Source organism: Cyprinodon variegatus, unplaced genomic scaffold (assembly GCF_000732505.1).
Source record: "Cyprinodon variegatus isolate N-32 unplaced genomic scaffold, C_variegatus-1.0 Scaffold661, whole genome shotgun sequence".
NCBI lineage: Eukaryota > Metazoa > Chordata > Actinopteri > Cyprinodontiformes > Cyprinodontidae > Cyprinodon > Cyprinodon variegatus.
This window is the reverse complement of record NW_015151114.1, coordinates 327,187-349,247: the sequence shown is the minus strand read 5'-3', so window position 1 is coordinate 349,247 and position 22,061 is coordinate 327,187. Positions and strand designations below refer to the sequence as shown.

General features: G+C 40.2%; 2 protein-coding genes across 2 annotated transcripts in view; both read right to left on the bottom strand.

The window, feature by feature from the left end:
• Positions 1-2,578: 2,578 nt before the first annotated feature.
• LOC107096960 (RNA-binding protein MEX3B-like) lies at positions 2,579-12,128 on the bottom strand. Its single transcript, XM_015393882.1, has 4 exons — positions 11,616-12,128; positions 10,537-11,103; positions 7,989-8,230; positions 2,579-7,903 (listed from the first exon to the last, which is right to left on the bottom strand). The coding sequence occupies exons 2-4, from the start codon at positions 11,036-11,038 to the stop codon at positions 6,692-6,694; spliced, it is 1,956 nt and encodes a 651-aa protein (XP_015249368.1). The 5' UTR covers positions 11,039-11,103; positions 11,616-12,128; the 3' UTR covers positions 2,579-6,691.
• Positions 12,129-12,935: 807 nt separating this feature from the next.
• Positions 12,936-22,061, bottom strand: part of LOC107096965 (methyl-CpG-binding domain protein 3-like) — a 14,163-nt gene continuing 5,037 nt past the window's right edge. Inside the window, exons 2-6 of the mRNA XM_015393896.1 lie at positions 20,063-20,219; positions 18,436-18,573; positions 18,242-18,332; positions 17,973-18,150; positions 12,936-13,914 (exon numbers count right to left, since the gene is read on the bottom strand). Coding sequence (XP_015249382.1) covers positions 13,764-13,914; positions 17,973-18,150; positions 18,242-18,332; positions 18,436-18,573; positions 20,063-20,219 — 715 coding nt within the window. The 3' untranslated portion in view covers positions 12,936-13,763. The remainder of the gene's footprint in view (positions 13,915-17,972; positions 18,151-18,241; positions 18,333-18,435; positions 18,574-20,062; positions 20,220-22,061) is intronic.

The following is a 22,061-nucleotide window of genomic DNA, read 5'->3' as shown; positions in this document are numbered from 1 at the left end:
AATATATGTTTGACTAGCTTAAAAAAATCTATCTTACTACATACAAATAGCTACCTACACAATAGGCTTTGCCAAAGCCTTTGATTTTGGGTGTTGTAAACACCATCTTACAGCAACACCAACAGGACAGAGGTGGATCAAGTTAAAGCTGCACAAAATGCAAAAATAATGTAATGTCATTTTGTTTTTTTACATTGATTACCATATTATTTACATTTATTTGATATTTCACTCAGGAAGATCATTGGTAATGACAGCCTCCAAACAAATCAGGTATTTCTGAGTAATCAGCCTTTCTGTCTAAATGTGGTGATAATTCAAAAGTTTACAGGCATATTCAAAAAACTTACTGCCATTTGTTTTTATTCTAAATGTTTTTAATAGTAGAGAGGACTCTTTAATGATGGCTCCTTTATTAGCTTTAGCCTCCATCTATACTAAAAGAAAAACCTATGAGTTATTCCCTTCGGTAACTCCTTCCAGTATATTTGAACAGAACCTCACCTATAATGAACAGTGAAGTAAAGTTTCACCTCATCTTACACTAATTCTAAAATTAACCAAACTTAATTGACAATATTGTCACATTGTTAGTAATGTCCAGAAAAAAATACTTTGCTCTGCTGCATCAGCATGAACCACTTTTTTTAATTTTAACAGAATACGTTTTAAAAAAAAAAGTTGCAGTGATAAATTGGTGGAGTGAACCCTCAAGCAGGTTACCCTGTTGCCTTGTGTAGTGTGAGACCCTGAGGCTCCAAACAAACTTTCCTTTTCAGCCTGGAGCTGAAAAAGCAACAACTTTTCAGCTGACATGTAGACGTCTACTGCACAGGCGCACTGACAACACACACCTGCACACCGATTTCTGCTCAAGCACAAAAACGGGCACATGTGAGACGACACACATGCATGCATGCACGGTGACACAACTTTGTGGAGAACAATAACGCCCACCCTGTGAATAAATTCAACTAAACTTGCATGATGGGAAACTTAACTGTGCCAGCACGTGTCTCTTTGGTGTTATTTGACCGTTTTGTTTTTGCTTTAGGTCTTGGTCTTTTTTTCCAGAGCTATGTAATAAGCCATCTGTGTGTTTTCTTTTCTTTTGTTTTTTTTTTTTAGAAGAAAAAAAAAAGGAAAAAATTCTGTTTTTGATTTGAATGTAGTGTGAACACAGAACTCGCATGAGAGAATTATTTTCTACTGAAATGTTTGTAATTTGTTTCTTATCGTTATTGTTTAAATGAGGACGAAGCGGAGCTGGAATGCAGCCTGATTGTGATCTGCTTCCTATTAAAAGGATGTTTTTTTGTGTCACAACTAAGAAGTCTCCCTGAGAATGTGTGTGTTTTTTTTTATAAATGCTACATCCATAAAATAAATACAGGAATGTAAATAAAAGGCTCTATTTAACAGAAAAAAAGTTATGCAACGGCAGGAAAAGTGACTGCTAAATTTTTTTATCAGAAATCTTTCTGGATCACAAATTGCTGCTTTTAAAAAAAGCAATTAAAAAGAGGTCTGACTTAGTTAAAAAAAAGATCCAAATTTTCCCATCAGGTGTCTGACAGCCTCAAAAATAGAGTTAAAAATGCAGAGAAGTTGAGCCAAATCCTGCTGCTCTTTACATTAATAGGATTTTACAATGGTTGTTTGCAGACTGGATCAGAATATCTGCTTTGAGGCTCCCTTTTATAGAATCTCCCATCGAGACATCTAAGAAAAACCTGAAAAGCATTTAATTTTTAACCTCGTTTTACACTGAAACAACTAAAAATAATTGCTACAAATACCTTCTGGGAGTCGCCCATTTAGTAGAGTCCACCTTTTTTGTCATTGAGGTATTCTGTGAAAGCCTGATAGAGAACATCATTAAGCAGACAGCACAATGAATAGAAAGGATGATGGCAGCAGAATATCCCAGGTTGTAAACTGGTCAGAAAAGTAGATTTTAGCAGGTCTTTAATTGGTGAAAGAAATCAGCATCATTCTGTGAGGATGCCTTTATCAGTCAAGTTTATCTGAATTGATTGAAAAAGAGGATTAATTTAATTTAAACCATTAAAGAGGATCTGTTAGATTCTGTGAGACTTGAGAGCAGGGATAGAGTTTCACCTACCTCAGGAAATATGTCTTTAGCATAGAGATGTAATGCAACGGTTTGGATCACATCAACCAGGTCAATATTCATTCAGGCTGAGCTTTTTTTTCCACAAAGAAACATGGATAAAAACATAATTTGCTGTTAGATACAATGAAAAAAAAAACCCTAGCTGTATTAAATAGAGGCTCAAAAATCAAAAAGTTGGATTTTATGCTGTAAACCATAAGCATCCAAATAAAGAGAAAATATTTACCATAAACTCCCCCTGTAAATAATTGCCACTTGTCAATTTAAAATAGTTAAATTACACCCTAAAAGACAGGAAAATCTATCATCTGATCCATTCTAAAGTGCTTCATTATTTAAGCTTAGGTATCAGCTGTGCGTCTGCTGCCATCATGTGGTGAGATCACCCCGCCCCCCCCTTTATAAATGAGGACAAGAGGCACAAGGTGGTATTTTTACAGTAAAAAAATGAAACCAAAAAACAAGACTTTATTAAAGAAGCATAAAAAATAAAACTCTTGATACATTTCTCATAACCGTCAAGTCAGCTCAAATTATACGATTATACAATTTCTCCGGCTCACGGTTAAAAGGTCCATAAACTTTCAAATAAAATATATTTCAATTTTAAAATTTCTTCAATAATTTTTCTCATTTTGTTATAAATTGCCTATATGTAGTACACAGGAAATAAGGAAAACAAAAAAATGGAAAATTAAAAAATAAAAATTTCGAAGTCATAAAAAGGGTCACATTATTGTCTGGGATATTTAGGAAGCAAATAAAATCGTAAAAAATTAAACATGTAAAAACTTTTTTTTTTTTCTTCTTAAAAATTATTAGCTAATGCCAGGTGGCTTTGAAGACATGCAGATGGTTAACTTACAAATAATGATACATGTTCTTTAGAAACTACACTTATCAATTAAGTCCTTTTTGCTTTTGAAGGAAAAAAACCCCAACAAAACAAGGTGTTGATTGTATCCAGGGTATTTACACACAGGTTAGGCCTGAAACCTAGTTCACTGACGGTTTTAACATTTTGGTTCTGCATACAAAGAGAATTAAAGCAAAAATAGAAGAGAGCAGGGAGGCTTGAGGGGAGTCATTACCCCCTTTAGCTGGCATAGCTCTCTTAGCATCCCCCCTCTAATCACCAAAGAGAGAGAAAAAAAAAAGAAAAAAAAAAAAAAGGTCAGAGGTCACTGACTAGCATGCCTCAGGAAACCCTGTTTTCAAACCTTAAGGAAGGAATTAGGGGAGGGCGATACAATTATCTAAAAAAAACATTTAGAAAAGTCAATTTGAAAAAAACTGTACCTTTTTAACATTTAAAATTACTGTACATCAACCCTAACATTTGCTCGTTGGCCCAAAATAAAAACCCCTCTAAGAGTGAACGAGAAAAAACCCATCTGGTAGAATACAACGATTTCTTCTTTAACACGTCAGCCTGGACAGTTTAAAGAAAGGGCCTCAACAGACTCGCACCAGGCATCAGAGATGTGCTCGTTCAGACAGCCCGGCATCTGTTCCCTGTTTAAAGACGCAAAACGCAGCAACACATCCGACAGGAAAGGAGAGGGGAACAAGGGAGGGGGTTGCTGCCGGTTTTAACACGAGAACGGGAGGGGGGAGCTGTCGGGTCTAAGGTTCACCCAGGGTTTTAGGAGGGGTTGTTCTGGTTCCCTCACTGCCTTGTTCGTCTGAGACTCAGTAGAGAGTTGCACCAAAAAGCACCATGGACGCGTCTTTGCAAAGACTGAGCAGATTCCAGCTCCCAGGTTGGTTTTTTTTCTCATACTACAGAAAAATAAAAAGCGAATGCAAACCTTCCCGAAAGCAGCAAATGAACAGTCCAAACTGCATTCAAGTTGATAACTAACCGGAGCACCAAAATCATAACTTGGATAAATCACCGTTCATATAATCAGTAAAAACCCCCTGCAACCTGTCCTGATCAGTGACCGACTTCTGGCTACACACAAGCAGGACCCGAATGAGATGAAGCGTGCAGGGATGACTGATTAAAACAGAAAACAGCAAGAACATTCTGCAGCTGCTGGGATTGGAACACAAGAAGTGTCTGGAAGCCCTGGATGACCTAGCTACTAGCTGCCATAAAGGATAAGTTGATTCTTCCTATACGGTGAGAGCCTGAACATGTGTGATTATGTGTCTGTGCAGTCAGAGGAAGCCCTTAATAATGCTCATTTTACTTTTAGTCATCATGGCTTGTCTCATTCTATGAGGGAGAGAAAAAAAAAAAAAAAGGAGGGCCACCGATACAGACTCCGCCACCAGAAATGCAGCGTTTAACACTTATAAAGAGGCAGTTACTGCAAACTCATTCAATGCTTTTTTTTTCCCCCAAAAGGGAAAAAAAAGAACAAAACACAAACACAAAACAGGACGTTCCTGCCTTATTGAAGTAATGCTATGAAACACAGGACGAATCTAACTACTAACTAAATAGTGCACTACATTTTGCAGAGTACAGCGCTGTATAGATAGATTTAACACACCTGGGCACTCAACCCTTAAAGGGGGGGATCTCTTCTAGGGGTGTTGAGTGAAATAAAAGCAGAAAACAAGCATAAACTGCAGCTTTAGGTGCATCGAATGATCTGCCATAATGGTGAACCAGCAGGTTTCTATATTCCAGCATACATAAGACTTAAAGGTATAGTGGAGGATATCATTTATCTGGGTGGATCATCAAAATAAGTGGTCCTCCTAATTGTCAATCATCGTTTCCTCTCGGGAGCAGGTACAGGGTTGTGCATTTGCATTTTGTTTAAATTGTAGAGGACGGAACATTTCAAAAATTCACAAAATTCTCCACTATACCTTTAAATATCCATTGAAGTCACTGTTAATGAGATGCTTAACATACAGAAGCACAAATAATCCACTTGTACACAGCCAACGAACATTAAATAAGCCTGCATACTAACTACATTTGCAGGGTTCGCATGTAGCATGAGAACATGACCAGGTTTTCCAACCAATCAATAACTTCCTTCATGTAATACCTAATGCGAGCAGGCCATGCCCATTTCTGCTTTTATCACACCCAGCTCCCTGGAAGATCCATTTACTCCCACTCAAAATTACTCATTTCCTTTCTGCCCCAAATAAATGGGGGAGCAGCCATTAGAGAGGGGGAGACTGAATCCATCTATAGGTACAACAGTGTCATCTGAGTGCCGTACAGCTTTGCTGTGAGAGAGGTGGAAGACTGAAATAAAAAAACAGCAACAGCCGTTTCAGTTTTCTTTTTTTTTTAACAAAGGGATTTCAGTGCGTGAAAACTAAAAATCAACCCCCTTGTCAGTCTTCTGTCCTAAACCGTATTGGAGAAAACATTCTCATGTGACATCAAAGCCCTGTCTCATCCTAAAGTCTTAACCACACACACTCACTACACAGACAATAACAAACTAGAGAAAGAACCCACAAAAAATAAAATGCACAGATCTAAGTGTAACAGACGAGATGATCGGATGAAGGTAATGGTGCCCTGTCGAGGTGACGACACATCGGTACGACTGGGCATCACTCCAACACAAGCGCGCAAGAGAGAGAGGAGTGAAGGGATTGTCAGGCAGTCCAAACATACAAACTGACCACAGTCACGGCCCGTCAGCATCGCTAAAACTGGTACGCCTTCACTTATTACAGAATCATCAAACAGCGACACTAATAATGCGGCAAAGACTCATCCAAGTTTTACCCAACGTGTTTACCAAACGGAATCAAGGAGTAGGTCTCAATAATCATTTGGCTTGGTTATCGGATGGCTAAATTTCGTGCGACAATGAGAATTCACCCTGAAAAGGTTCCTGCTAAAATGTAGTGTTTTCCCAATAGGTGCCTGACAGACATGCCGACCAAAAGAAACCTAAAAAAATAGAATAATGTTCCAAGAACCTTTTCGTCTTTGTGTCACAAAAGGGAATAAAAAATAAAAATAAAAATTGGCATGAAGGAGCGAAATAGCACAGAGGAGAATTTGGGGTATTCGGGGGCGTTAAAATGAGGAGTAGAAAAGTGCAGGCCTCATTGACAGTTTTATCGAAAAATATCTGTTAAGTACAAAAGTGTCAAAAGGAAAAAAGGCTGTGAGAGAGAGAGAAGCAGGCAGATCTCAAGAAGCCAGAATGAAGACGCGTGGAGACGGACGGGCTGGCGGGCGGGCCGCCCGCAGTGGGAGGGGGAGGGAGGGGGGGCGCTCCACGTCAAAATGAAGGCCTGAAGAGATATAAGACACTAGTTTCCTTCCATAAGTTCACTGCTGAGAGACTGCCTGAGCCCCAACTGTCTGCAGACACGTTTCAATCCACTTCCCTTGGAAAATAAGTCATTATTATTATTATTATTGATATTATTCATCTTGACAGTTATCAGCAATATATCAACATCCATTAAAGTATCATCATCTTTATTAATGCATTTAATATGGTCCATCATCTGTGTGAAGGTTATTAGTGTGATTCCTTCCATTTCCTCCACTACAGCTGGTACCTGGCTGCCTCTCACACCTTCCCTAAATATCTGACCCCGCTCATGGCATTAGGAGAAGATGCGGATGCACTGTGTGGTCGGAGTGTGGCAGACGGGGCATTCGGGTTCGGCAGACTGGCAGATTTGCCCGGCGCATTCCATGCAGAACAGGTTGTGGCCGCAAGGCACGAGGGCCGCTGTCACCTCGCTCTCGAAACACACAAAGCAGTCCCTGTTGACCCCCGGGCCGACGGCGACCAGTGCCGAGACCCCAGAGCCACCTTTGAGCCGGCTCAGCATCCCGGAGGTGATCCCGACGCCGCTGCCGCCGCCCTCGGAGTCAGTGGGCGAACCGCCGGGCAGGGATGACGCCGAGCAGGAGGAGTAGCCAGTCGATGAGCCGCCAGAGCTGGAGCTGGAGGCGCCTGAGAAGGAGCCGCCTCCCGTGCTGCCAGACTGCAGCCAGGAGAGAGTGCTGAGGGGGTCACTCTGCGCACGACGCGCCAGTGGGTGATCCAGAGGGCCGACACTCGTATCCTGAGGCAGAGTCGGAGACAGTCGCGGAGTGATGGCACCGCCGCTGAGGCCGCTGCTGTTTCGGCGTAGAGGTTGCTGTTGAGAAGAAGCGGAGGTCTTATTCCCTGCTCCGCCGTTGACGAAAGGCGCCCAGATGTTGGAAGCACTGAACTCAAAGCCCAATTCATCGGAGGAAGTCAGTCCAGGGGTCGAGTCCCCTCCAAAGGTGAAACCACCTCCAGCGCTGCTGGAACCTGTGCTGAAAGGACTGGTGGGGCTGCCCCCCTCGTTAGGCTTCCTGTTGGAGCTGAAGCTCTCTGAGCTCATCCCGCCATTGTGCGTGTGATAGGCAACCGAGGAGGACATCTTCCTGCTCGAGGAGTGGTGTATGGACATGGGAAGAGATGGTGGAGGGGAGGGAGGAGGAGGAGGAGGGCCAGAGTGGTGGCCTGTAGCCCTGGACCACAGAGACGCTCCCAGTCCTCCGCTCAGGGAGCCCAGGCCTTCTAAGCTGACGTCGGTGCCGTTGGTGTGGAAGTCGTTGTCTCCCTGTAGGTCTACAAAGGTTCCAGTTCGGAGGGTGATGTGGGTCTCGATTTCCTCCCTCGCTCGGTCTACGTTTTCCGGCATTCCCGTCACCTCAAAGACGGGGTCTTTCTCTCGGCTAGGGGTAACGATGTAGGTGTGAGTCTGCTGCTGGATGCGCTTGATGGTTGCTCCTTTTGGCCCCACGACTAACCCTACCACTCTGTAAGGAACCCTCACCTGGATCAACAGAAACAGACATTAATACAACCCGAATAATATTCTCAGATATTTCTAATTATTAAACCCCAAACTGTGTCTGTACCTGTATGGTGGTCTGTCCCGGCAGGTGGGGTGGGCCGGGCAGAGAGCCACCTCCTCCTGGCCCTCCGGCTTTGCAGCGAGATGCCCGGATCATAGAGAAATGCTCGGCTGCAGATACAATTTCACGCTTGGCCATTTCCACATCCTCCCGGCGCCCTGTCACGATGAACACCGGATCCTCCCCTCTGACTGGAGTCTTTATGTAGGTGTTTGTTTTGGCACGCAGGGCCTTGATCTTACAGCCTGAAAAGTCAGAGCAACACATAACATTTTAAAACAAACACTTTTTAGACTTATATAAATTTAAAATTTGTAAACAAAACAGCAGCTAGTTCAAGTTTAAAGCATTTGCTGAAAACAGGATACAATTTGGAGGCTTTCTGTGGATAATTTTACACAATATCATAAGTTTCTATGTTCACTTCCTTAAAGAAAGCTCAGTGGAACAGTCGTTATAATGATATTAATTATTTTGACATTTTTTTTAGACATGTGTAAAGCCTTCAAATCCATCCCATGTTTACAACCAATTATCTACTGCTAAAACGCGAAATTCCAGGAGCATCTGTCTGTAATACATGGAGGACATCTTCAGAGACAAAAGATTGAACAAAACAAACAAAATAGACATAAAGTAGAGCTGGGGAAAAAAAAGACTAATGGAAGGGAGGCGGTTAAAAAGAAAAGACATCCAAATCATTAATAAGCATCTTTCAAACTACAATACAATTTTAGAGCTTAGAGCTATTAATTACCATGACAATGTGGAGTGATAGCTTAATGCAGTCCTCCCCCCCACCTGCACACTGCTTTTGTAGTCCGATTGAAAGACGAAACCCCACCCCCCAAAAAAAAAAATTACAACCCCTCAAACAGTCCATCAAATATCAATTTATTTTTTCCATTGTTTTCCCTTTAGAAGAAAAGCTGATACGGTTTTTATCACATTTCCATATTATGGAAATGTGATAAAAACCGTATCAGCAAAAGAAAAACAGACCAAATATATTATGACATATTATGTCATAATATATTTGGTCTGTTTTTCTTTTGCTTTTCCTTGAAATCACTTACAAAAGCTTTTATAGATAACTAATCAATACATTACAGAGGTAATTGATTTTAATATGCATCTTATTAGTTTTAAATTAAGGTAAAGAAATCCTGTTCTAGAGATACATTTTTTATTTATTTTTTTTAACTATGCTATGACTTTTATACAGGTTCATAACTAAAACTGTATCATAATATACTGTTTAATAGGAAATCTGTCCTGAGAATATTCCCTGCAAAGGGTTAAGATGCATTAAGTCAACAATTGTAAAAGTAGTAAAAAAAACAAACACAAAGAGCCCAACATGACGCTAATAACATGAATTTAACGTTATCCTGCAACCATTGCATTAATTTAAATCACTGCAAATGTTTTACACAAACACCTACACGTTTCCATTATGTGGAAAATGCAGACTTCTAAGCGTTTGATTGGATAATTAACTTCAATCAGCGCACCCTGCTGCCGCCTTGTTTATATCCGGTGTTGTCTAATCGTGGTCAGCCATCACTGAAAACGAGGACAAACCAGGCAGCAGGTATTCCGGGTATAAACGAGGCAAAGTAAAACCTAAAGTGGGTAACTGCAGTCTGGCCGTGCAGTGTTATGTTATGTTGGCCTAGAAGCCAGGAGGCGGCACTGTCTCTTTAAATGCCAGCTCTTCACTGCCGGCGACCAATGGGGCGCGCGGAGCGTGATGTCATCCTGGGAAGCAGAAAGCATGGCTTTTTCAAACAAAGGGAACAATGCCGTAACGTTAGCGCGGCTGCGGTGAAAATATCAAACCCTGAAACACACCTACATCCTTAATTAAGTTAATATGTTAAAATGATATATAGTGACAGGAAGGACCCGTTTGTGTGAAAGCGATCGGTTTCCAGGCGATCGGCAGCATCGACAGACAGCGCTGGGTGCAGGGCGTTTACACCGCCCAGTCCCGTGTTTGTGCGCCTGCTTGCCCCTGTTTTTAGCTTCCAATCCTCTCAGAAATCGCGATAACAAGAGACTTTGACGCGTTTTTACATGAGAGATGCAATGTAAGGAGTCCAAGCGGACACTTTCTATGCGCCATGCAGACCCGGAGCAGGCTTTTGCTGGGTTTTCTTTGTTTGGTGCAGCCTTCTAGACACGTCCAGACTCCCGACAATCTGCTGCTTTGTCTGACCCTCTTCCACCCCTCCCCCTCTATCCTCATCAGCCACCCTCGCTCACCCACTCTCTGTCAGAGTATTGTCTGATTATTAAGAAAATTAAGGCGGTAAATAAGAAGATGTTTACATTTCTTATCTAGATTCCACTCTGTGCTCCTTTTAAAAAAAATAATCAAAACAACGTGATCAGAGAAGCATGCTTTATCCTCATAAAGTTTTAAGTCCGGGGAGCCCTCCTCCCACCAGACAACCACCCAAACAAAGAGCAACCACGCTCCAACATAAACACAAACATGCAATTATCATAATTATCACAACCACCTCCATCAGACGCGCTCCCTTACCTTGTCTCCCCACTATTTCAGCCACATGCTCGGAGCTCGGGACAGGCACACATTCGGTCATGTTTACGCTTCTTTTCCTGTTGCAGAGGACGGAGCTTTGTTCCCCGTGGAGCATGGAGTGGGACCCGGCCATGTGGTAGCCGCCCGAACCATAATACTCTGGGGAAGGAGAGCAGGACGAGGGCGAGTCCCTGGACCCGCTGGGATGCTCCATCATCTGCAGATCCACGTAGCCCCCTCCACCTACACCATTGCACCCATCCGAGCTCGGACCCTGGGTCCCGTCCAGAGTGTCCACCAGCCCGTTACCTCCACCACCCCCACAATCCACTTTATCCAGGCCCATGAGTGACAGCTGGTCCAGCGCGAAGCGTAGAACCTCCTGGTGGTCCTCATCCCGGGACTCCTGGTCCGTCTCCCGGGGCAGAGCCACGCCACTGTGCTGGCTGCTGATCACCACGTCGTGGTCCATTATCTCGGGGTGGAATAAAGGGCTAGGCATAGTCTTTCCGTGGATCTCACATCAGATCACGGATGCCCGTTTGTAAGGAGTGATCTCACCCTCAGCTGAAATAACAAAAAAAAAAAAAAAGATAAATTAAAAAATGATAAACATTAAAGCATGTTTTTAATAAAAGTTTAAAAACATGTTGTGGATGAGCACCCATTAAAAGCAGCATGAATTAAGTGTTGATTTGAGCGCCTTGCTTTGTCTGTTGTGGCAGTAAGTCTGACAACTGAACCCATCCAGCAGACTGCTTGTTTTGTCTTGTCCCAACACAAATTAATTCAATCATCTCTTAAAAATATCCACACAGAAAACGTCCACCTTTATCTCCGCTCATAAATATACGTATTAGGACAGTTTAAAAGCAAAGTAAAGAATGAAAAGGAGCTGTTTTTAGCTTAAAGAGGAGAGCTAACAAGCTAGCTCCACAGTCACGTTGTCGACCCCTTTGTTTGGGAGCACCGCGGCTAGCTGCGTTAGCTCCGCTCTGCCACACCAACTTATGTTTAATAGAAAAAGCAGCAGCGTTGTTGTATTTTTTCTTAAATTCAAAAAAACATCACAAACTTACTTTATCTGACTGCTGGTATCCTTTCTTCGCCTGGTGTTTCTGCCTCGAGGGAAAGACGAAAAGCAGCAAGAAAGGAGGAGGAGATGAGTGCGGCGCAGTGAGCTTAGCGCGACAGCTAGCTAGCAAAGCTAAACGGGGGGCGTTGGAGAAGAGGAAAAAAACATTAAAAAGCGAAAAGGGGGTCAGTGGTGTTTTTCTTTCTTCCTGGAAGGCCAAAGCACAGTCCTAACAGCGGCGCTCAGTCTTCATTCTCTGTCTCGTTAGAAGCGTGGCTGAAAGCCGAAGCTGGGAGTTCCCTTTGAGTTAGAAACCAGTGATTCTCTGCTCCTCTTGCTGCTGCCGCCTGACCCCACTCGCTCCACCGCCTTTGTCTCGCCAGGCGCACGCCGCTCCGTCTGCCGCACACACGGCACTGACGTCAGCCGCGACACAACAATGGGTTCAGAGGCCACATGCAGCATCTACTGGCTCCCAATCTCAGACAGTGAGGCTTAATTTGCTGGAGGAGCGGTTTAAAGCGCGTTATTGCAGGACGGATGGATCCGAAAAATAACTGAATTCCAATAAAAGTATATGGTCATTATTTGGGTGTGTTCATTATGGCTACCAATGAGGTGTTTGGGGTGGTCCAATAACATCTCTGAGCGACGCTCATGCTCAGTGGTATTGTTTGCTTCATGGCTTATTTTATAACAGGAGGAACCAGAACGTTTTTGATTAAATTACAAAATTCACAAAAATACTGAAAGGACCCTTTATATAATACACTTGAATAAATACATATTTTACGTATTTGTTTCTTTACCAATTTTTAAGATCATGTCATTCAAAGAAACAATGATTCTTATATTCTTATAATTTTGTTTCACTGTCCCCATTTCTGCAAACACAATGGTGGAAAAATTTCTTACACATATATCCTTTAAACATATCAAATTTGGTTGTTGAACCAGCTTCACGAAGCGTCAACGTTGTCAGATCATTTTTATATTGTTGTGATAAGGGAGTTTTCCCCTACAATGTGAAATAAAGTGATGCTGCTTTCAATTTCCTTTTTTTCCCACAGCAGGTCAGCCCACTTAACCAGGATGAGATGCAGAAAGAGGATTAAAGATAACTGGTTAAGATCCCCTAATGTTTCATATATTTAAGTAGTACTGTTGAATATTTCTTACACCTGTATCCTCGGTTGTGTGAGTGTATCAATCAAGCGTACAATAGAATGTGTTTGTTAGAAAAAAAAACCCACAAACAATCAAAGTCTTGACAGTTCAATACAGCTAATTGTACTCATTAATCTTTACACAGTGAAGATAAACAGATTTGTTCAAAAGAAGCTGCATTTATTCCACAAAGTAAAGTAACAACGTACAGTACATCAGCGTTGTACAGTTTCAGATACCTGTTCAGATCTCTAATGAATCTCCGAACTTTAATGTTGTTGGCAAAAGAACAAAACATATCTGACAATGCAAATACAATGACTCCGGTTTAGTAAATTCAAATGAATTATGAGAAGAACTGACCGTAAAACTTGAAGACAGTTTATTTACAGCCATGAGTGCTGTGTTTCATACAAAAAAAAAAAAAAAAAAAAAATACTGCTGCTCATCAATGCTTTCAGAAACACACCATAAAACAACCAACCTGCAGTATCAGTAAAATGTAAAAGCAAGACAATCTGGGGGTAGTTAAAAATATACAGCTTTTGCTGAACAGACAAACGTTATAACATAGAAATTCACATATGTGAGGTTTGTAACTTCAACACTGAGGTTAAACAGCTGGAAACTAAATGTAATACTGCATTGTATTGAGCACCATCCACAGCTGCCTTACATTAGTAGAGGTAAAACAAACATAACAAAAAGAAGCACCCTTAGAGGATTACACTACCAAGTGTAAAAACTATAGAGCATAAAGATGACAAGTCTTTGTTTAGGTTAGGAAAAATGAAAGATTTCATTGTTTTTCTTTTTCCTGCATACTATTCAAAATGGAGTTTTTTTAGTATATGGAGTTTAACAGCAAACCTGAGGAAAGATGAGAACATAAATCAGGAATGTATAATAGTTTATATCTCTGTAAACCCTTCTCTGATGAATGAAAGGATTTCTGCCACTCATGCTGTGTTTCTATCTACCTTGGCTATAACTCATCCTTCTCCAGCGGTTCAGCCTTCTTCTCCTCTTTGTCAACTACTGCATCTGCAGCAGCATCCTCTAGATGAGCAAGAGAGTCAGCCATCAGTGCCTCCTCCAGCCGTCTCCGTACGTTCTGCACCAGGTCCTCCTGCCTCCTGAGACGCACAAATAAACGCAATCAATGTCGTTTAACATATAACGCCACAATTTACACATCATTTTCTTACAATGCTGTCATTAAAATGGATATAATATAAACATGTCCTAATCTACCACACAATAGCCATTCAACCATCCATAAAAGCTTGACAGGCCAAAAGTATTAGCATCATTACTGCAGACACAGCCCCAGTCGATCTATCAGTCTGCAGGGATCCCAGACTCCCAGCATAAAGCACTAGAACCATGGCCTTAGGTTTAGAGAAGCTGACCCTGTTCCACCTGCTTAGCATGAAACTAAGAAGGGAGGGGAAAATAAACATGCTTTCAAAAATCTTCAAGGCAAGTTTATTTATTAAGCACATTTCAGGAGCAAATAAAAATCTGAAAAAAATTTACTTGCATTTGTGTTTTGTTTGGTTTTAACATATGCCCATAGCAGAGGCCCACAGTAGATCAAAATCATGTAGAGATCCACAGCTCAGTGACAATTATTAGCCATACAGTCTATAAATATGAACCAATCACTGCATATCTGAATGCACCATGTCCACAGATAAACAGTGCGGTGGCAGCATGATGATTTGAGAACGTTTTTCTAGAGAAAGGGAATTGAATCAATTGATAGGGATAAAGAGAGCTTAACACGGGGCAATACTGAAGATCTAAAAGGCTTTTATTGGAGTAGCAGTTTATCTACAGGATAGAAAAAAGGCATAAACATAAAACAAGAGCTACAATGGAAGGGACCAGTCAAAGTTCAGCCATAAAGTCTAATTAAAAATCCATGAAATTAATTAAAAACTATTAAGGTTGAGGGAAAAAATGCTTCTTAACATGGAAATGTGGTAGAGCGGAGCTGGAAATGACAAAAATGTGACTCTAGTATTAAAGTGCTTAGCATGGCTGGAAATACAATGTTAACAAAGGTGTAGTGACACAACTTTGTTCTCAAGAACTCACTTTTGGCATCTCTGTTTATAGCAGTTTTCCTTCCAAGACACAAGATTTGTAGAGCAGAGCATTTGAATTAATCATATGCTATATATCAAACGGTACAGTTTGCAGAGAATTGATGCGCCATTATTTAAAGTCTTAACTTAAACCTTTGATGTTAATCTAGAAAATGAAAGAAATCCTCCTTTTGAGTGGAGCATTTGAAAATGAAATATCAGATAAAGGATTTCTAAGAACTGTTTTTTTTCTGAGGGAAACTGATAGCCCTTATCACTCAGGCACCTCCTTAATCGCTTGCAGTGATTTGTGGAAGGACAGAGTAGCTGCAGACTTAAGGCAAAGACCAGGAATCAGTGTAGGGTCTCCCTTGCAGCTTGTTTCCCCCTGTAATGCACATTGTTTGAGTCGGGCTTAAAGAGCACCAGAACAGAACCAATTAAGAGACTTCAGAGGTCTTCAAAAAGATGCCTGAGGTTTGGTGGGTTGTTACAAATGAAATTATATAGTACAGCCAATTTTCTACATGCTAAATGCTCCAAGTGTTTGGTTGCCCTCAAAGCTGACCCAGCTGAGTCTAAGAAGCGTTAATGACCAGAGGCAGTCTAAAATCGGGTTAGCTGTACCAAGGCAGTCTGCATTTATTTATGTTTTCTCTCATTTATTTCAGTATTTCAATTACTATAATCTATGGCTGGAATTTACTTTGGGATACAACAGCCAATATTTGCCTTTCAAATTATTTCAAGTCATCTTTTCATTTTTTACGACACAATAATCTTAAACATGCAAATGTTTATGTTTTATATTCTTTGTGATCTTAATTAGTTATTTGTCTGTACTCTGCTCACTGGTGTTTGGCAGCCATGCTCATAACGTTCTATATTTACACTTTAAGTTTTTAGGAAACAAGCAATTCTAAATATACAGAAACATGTGATCACAAGACGTTCTGTTTTCCTGAGGAAGATTCAGCATGAGCTTCTCAAAAGAAAATATCCACTAAGTCTGTGAAGCTTCTACATAGCATTTTAAATAGGCACATTTTAATGCTGCTGCTCAGAGTAAATCATTTATTAATTGAGAAATGAGGATAAAATAAAATAATTTCTCATGTATTTTTTGTTTCTGTAATTTTTTTTGTTGTTTTTTTCTTTTTCTTTTTTTTTTAACAGTTAGAAAATCCAACGAGTCATCCTGTTTTTCTCAGACCAGCGGCCCATCTTCACGTTGCACAGCTGGTCAGAGTGCTCTGATTATTATAGGTGGACAGGAGGCGCAGAGAGTGGACCTGTCTACCAGACTTTTAAAAAAAGATACAGAGCAGACCAATTCCAACTAATACAGGGGAATCTTAATCGCAAGTTTAAAGAAATGACAGACATTAAAAGTAAAATGCATTGTTATATTAACGTTGGCAGCGCTGCACCCGACTGTTGTTGCAGTTTACAGGTGTGAAGCATAATGGGAAAACTGCAAGAGGGTGGCAACAAGGGATAGATTGGAGAAAAGCTTTCTCCACTTCTTAAATGAACTTTGTTTTTTATTGTACAAACCTAATTTTTTAATATGTTATTTTGGTTACTAATATGATAATTGTTTTCATTAGCCTGAGTTATTAGCTGCTGTACATGGGAGGTACACCAGCGCCGTCTGATACTTTGTTCCTGAGCAAAGGCTCCTAAGATCTGCAACCCTGAATAAGTTTGTTCATTTTTAAACACGGACACCCTGATTTTTAAGAATTAAAAATCATACGTAATGCTCATGTTACAATTAAGTAGTAAACATGCTGGACGCAGCTTTGTTTTTGACAGCCATCTTAGATTTAGTCTTCAGGATGAAATCTATTATTAGTTTTAGTCACGTTTAAGTTATTACTATATAAGGTTTTAGTCAGTTTTATGTTGAAATTCATAAGACATCTAACCTTTACAATTTCAAATAACAACCCTAGATACTACAATTGCTGGGTATAGAAAGCTGCCATGCAGTTCATCATTACTGTTGGGCAGAAAACTTCATAGAATTCAAAAAATCTTTATGAATAAATGCTCTAATTTATACTAAAGTGTCTCACAAAAACTCTGAAAATAGCAGATCTAGTTCAACACATCATATTGGTTATTGTATCCGACAGACAAGCTAACAAAATGTACAATAAAGGAATGGTTTTAGACATACAAGGTTTCCATTAAAAAGCAAACACTTCTGGATCTACTATGAATTATGCATTACACACAGATCAATACAATCTTCATTACTCCAAAAAACAATCTGGGTCTTTATCCAAAAATGAACTGCATGCAGTGAAATATTTGCTTTGGATATCATTTAGGGATTCCTTTTGGTAGAGATTAAAGAAGGTTTAGTATCACCTCTTGTGAGTTGGAAGAAATAAAATCTTTATAGTTAGACAAAAGGATTTTTTAAACGCTTGGCAGAGGATGATCGGCGCTATATAGTTTATTAAGTCACGAGAGCAGGAAGAGACATACTGCTGAGAGCGAAGACATTTTCGTCATCAAAGATCCACGTTTAGCTCAGCAGTTTTCGTTATCGTCATGAAAAAAAGGAGAGTCTATGAAATAATATTGTCATAGTCATCTTTGATGAAAACAACACTGGCTGGAAGGTGTAACCCTTTAGTTATGGGTTTAACCATAAACATGGTAATACTAATAGTCCGGTTAGTCTGTTATGTCATCTTCTGACCCAACTTAAGATTTGTTTCCCTACAGCGCAACAATTCAGCTGGATACTAAGCCTCCACACTGGTACTCCAACACTACTCTGTCTTTATTAAACACTACAAAGACTGACGGCAACAATTCAAGCAGAAACTAGTTAGAAATTGAAGCAACCTAAGCAGGTAAATGTAGTTCATCAGCACAGAGTAACATGGCTGGAAACACAGAAAATGAACAGATCCACTACTGGAAACATTTGGATGGAAAGGAGCCTTTTTTTAAAGTTGAAAAATATCCATTGTCCAATTAATCGTAATTTTAAAACTTCCAAAGCAAATGTTGTCTGAGAGAGAGCTAGAAACAAAGAGTTCAAGCCTTTTCTCGGTTCTTTTAACACCAATTGGTCCTACCTGATGTCATCGTCGGTCACCACAAACGCTTTGCAGAGCGGCTGTGTTGTATTTAGCCAGACTCCAGGGTTTTTCTCCACTGCAGCAGTTAGCTGGCCAGTGATGGGTGCTGGGCTTGTGTGCAGGGCACTGGCGATGGCAGACAGCAGTGTTTTGTCAGAACACACTGGGCCGACACCTGGGGAGGAACACACAAAGCTACCTCAGGTCAAGTTACAAAAACAAGCTCTTTTAAAAATACACCTCCTAGGTATGTTAGCTGTCCTCACCCTGCAAGCCTTTCGGAAGGTCCATAGTTTTCACCAGCTCCTCTGCTATGTCGAATGCATTTAACCCGCTCAGCTTCCTCTCCCAGAACAGCTAACCAGAGCGGCAGATGTTAGACTTTAGATCCAAATAATACATTCCTTATTCAGGGAAACGTGAAAAAATGTCACGTTTCTTTCTCCAGCCTGTTACTTACTTGTTTTGGTTGGTCCACGGCTTTCTGAGGGTCTGTTTTCACCTTGTTGTTTGGATGATTAGTTATCTTAGTGACTGGCTGTTTAAAGATGGAAGCAGTCTGTCGCACAGGGAGTGTTGTGTTTAGATCAGGCTTGACCTGTAGGAGAGACGACATGAGAGAATCGTAATAAAAAACATCAGAGGGAGCTATTTGTAGGAAGTACCTGCATGTGGAGAACCTATAGGGCTCCAAATACCAAATTTGGAATTAAATTTGATGTGACCATTAAAGTCTACATAGGTTGTTTTATAAATAACTTAATGTTTATATGCATGGCAAAAAAATTAACATAAAAATTGCGAAATGAGCAAAAAGGGAAGAAAATCGAATTTAAATCTGTGTTTTATGTTTTCTACACTTTTAAACCATTTACTTTACAGTACATGTAGATTTTTTCCATGAATTTTGTAGTCGGGTTCATAAATCAGCTGTTTATAACACACAGCTGCTAATGATCATTAATTTCACAGTTATGTGGAGAGAATGAAACAGCCTTGTGAGATGTTTACAAATGAGTGAGCAATAGGGAAACTCTACTGCATACCAGATCAAATACCACAAGGTAAATTATACTGGATGAGAAAGGTCTCTTCCTGACCAACATTTTTTGGGGGGGGGGTTTACATGCTTCAAAGGCGCAAAGAGGCTGGAGGATTGCAGATGCAGTAGTTGGCCAAGGAAACTTAATGCAGCAGATAAAAACCCATTACGCTCATTTCCCTGAGGAATCGGAAGATATACAGCAGTGGGAACAGCTAATAACCGATGGAAATAAAATCTGGCTGCACAAGACCAGGCCAGAGAGGTCTGACCAGAAGCTATCCGCATGGAGGACTTGTATCCAAAAAGCCACATGGCCAACATGAAGCAAACCAAGTGGCTCAGAAAATGCATGAAAACTGTAGCTAGTCCTCTGAGATGATTCGTCAAATTTACAAAGGTTACTGTAACAGAAAAGACTATAAAATTAGACAATATGTCTTGTGTAGTTCGGATCACATCAAGAGACAGGAAGATATGAGGACCTTTAAATCTAAAGACATGTCCATGTAAACAACATTTCTCCTGAGTTCCTTTAAAAAGTCTCCACCGGGTGTTAAACTCCAGTCCTCAATGGCTGCTGTCCTGCAGCTATTGGATGTGCCTTTGCTTTAAAGGTATTGTGGAGGTTTTTCCTGAATTTTTTAACAGACCAGCCCTCTCCATTTAAAGAAATTGCTCATGCACAACCCTGTACCTGCTCCTGAGAGGGAACGCCTAGTAAACGCAAAAAATAAAGCAAAAAATGTGAACCCTTACAGTTAGAGATTTTTCTTCAGGATGGAAATGTCTCCATTCACATAATTGACTGTTTTTCTAACTTCTTCTTCTGACCTCATAAGTTCAAGTTGCCTTTTGTGATCCGCAGGTGTAAATAAATACAAATTAAACTTGCTTGACGAAAGAGGGTTTATGACAGCCTCGGTAATGATGCTAACATTAAAGCAAACAGAGCTCTGGTATCAGAAAAGTATTAGAATGGGATGTACTGGAAATGTCAAAATACTGATGGATTCAATCCTGGTTGTTAGCGATTTTATCTCACCTTAATCTGATGGTTTGTATCGTAGAAATTCTTGTGTCTGCTCCTCTGCACTTTAGTTTGTAGTGACCGTCCAGCCCGCAACTGGCCGGCGTTTACATCGGTGCGAAGGTCGCTGCGGAAAATCTGGGGCTTGTTGAGAATGCGTTTAACAGGTAGACTGAAAGAAGGACACACAACAAAACCATAAAGCTTCATTGTTTTCTTTGACGCTGCACAAATTAGGTTTGTAAATGAACATTTTAAGTAGACCAGAGGTGATTCAATAAAGTCACTTATCTATAGAAACTAATGATAACAAAACTTTTTAGAGTCATCATTTGATTTTTTTTTTTGCATTGCGGCACAGAAGTACACAGCTGCTGATGAATATCCGGCTCCAGTAGGTGGCATGACATGACATTTTTATTGACAGTCAGCCGCTGTGAGTCAAAGACCTGCGGCGGTTAAAGCTGCACCAGTCAGGGTTTAAAGGCCGACACAGATTTACAGCTTTCTTTGGGATTCAACCTTCTGATCCTTTTACCTTTTATTCAAATTTCTTTTCGAAGGACAGGTCCAATTACAAACAGAAATCTTTTTTTTTTTTTTTTTCATTTTAGGTCAACGATTATAATAGAACAGATAGATAGTAAACAACTAATTGGTTTATCAACTATTGAAATAACCATCAACTAATTGTCATTAAATAATTGTTAACTTGAGAATACATATTGAAAAAACTTAGCCAGTTTAAAGCAAATAATTAAGCCAAAACCTTACAATTATTACATACATTTTTATTTATGTAAGATGAAAGACTCCTCAGTGGCTTTATTTCATTTTCAAATAGTTCAGATTCAGCAAAACATCTTTTAATAAGCACCGATTGCTATGATTAGTCATTTATTTGGTGAAAAAGAATCAAAAGATTAGCAAATGTGCTGTTAGTTGCAGCCCTTATATCCGATTACCGTCCCAGAAGGGGAAATACAGATATACTCTAGCAAAGTAAAAGACATAAAAACAGAAATATGGAAAGGACAGATTTACAATATTTAAAAAACATGATATGCAGTTTTTAAGAACAGCACATCTTGATTAAAGAAGTCATTTACAAAATGCATCCATGCGAATTAATCGTATAAACATCAACAAACTAATTATAAGAATGTAAAAAACTATGTAAAAACCGCAGTGATGTGAACCCATCAGGTTTGTTGGGAGCAGTGACGCTTATGAAGTCTAACAGCTGCTGAAAGGAAGGATCAGAGAACATGCAGACGCCTGTCACTGACTGAGCTTCTCCGTTCTATATAACATTAATACATGGGGTGGGAAAATTGTCCAAAACTGATTTTCTTTTTGCAGGAGGTCTTTTGACCCTGACATCCTGCACTGAGTCCTGGGGGCATCCATGATGAGCTTTTCTAATCACTTCTTTTCAGTTATAGATAAGCTTCTGCTCCAGCAAACTGAACTACAGAAAATGACAAATGGCATTAAAAAATATCTACCTCATATCTATCTGATCACTAAACTCAAAACACAACCAACAAACTTTGTGCAATTTTTCTGTAATGAAGAGGATTAACACCGACTGAAACAGATCTGTTAAACTGAAAAGGAACAGCTTGCCTGATCACAGCCTGTTGTACTATGAGAATTTTTCGGCAAATGCTTTACACAAGAAATTACCGGATCTGCTGGAGAATCAGAGGACCTGACTTGCTACAGACGGGTAAAGACCTTGAAGGGAAATCGGGTGTATCTCATGTGAAATACTCGCCAAAGAAAAGGCTGTATCAAGGCTCAGCAGGTACTTCCTTGGTGGAAAAGTAACCTTGAATATACTTATTAGCGAAACATACAGAATAATAGGTGACATAATAGGAGAAGAGTTACAAAGGCCATTTAGTGATTTATTTGTTCCCCTAAATAGAAACAATCCAAGAAACTCAACCAGAAACAATATATAAATATATATATTAGGGGTGGAACGATTCACAAAATCCACGGTTCG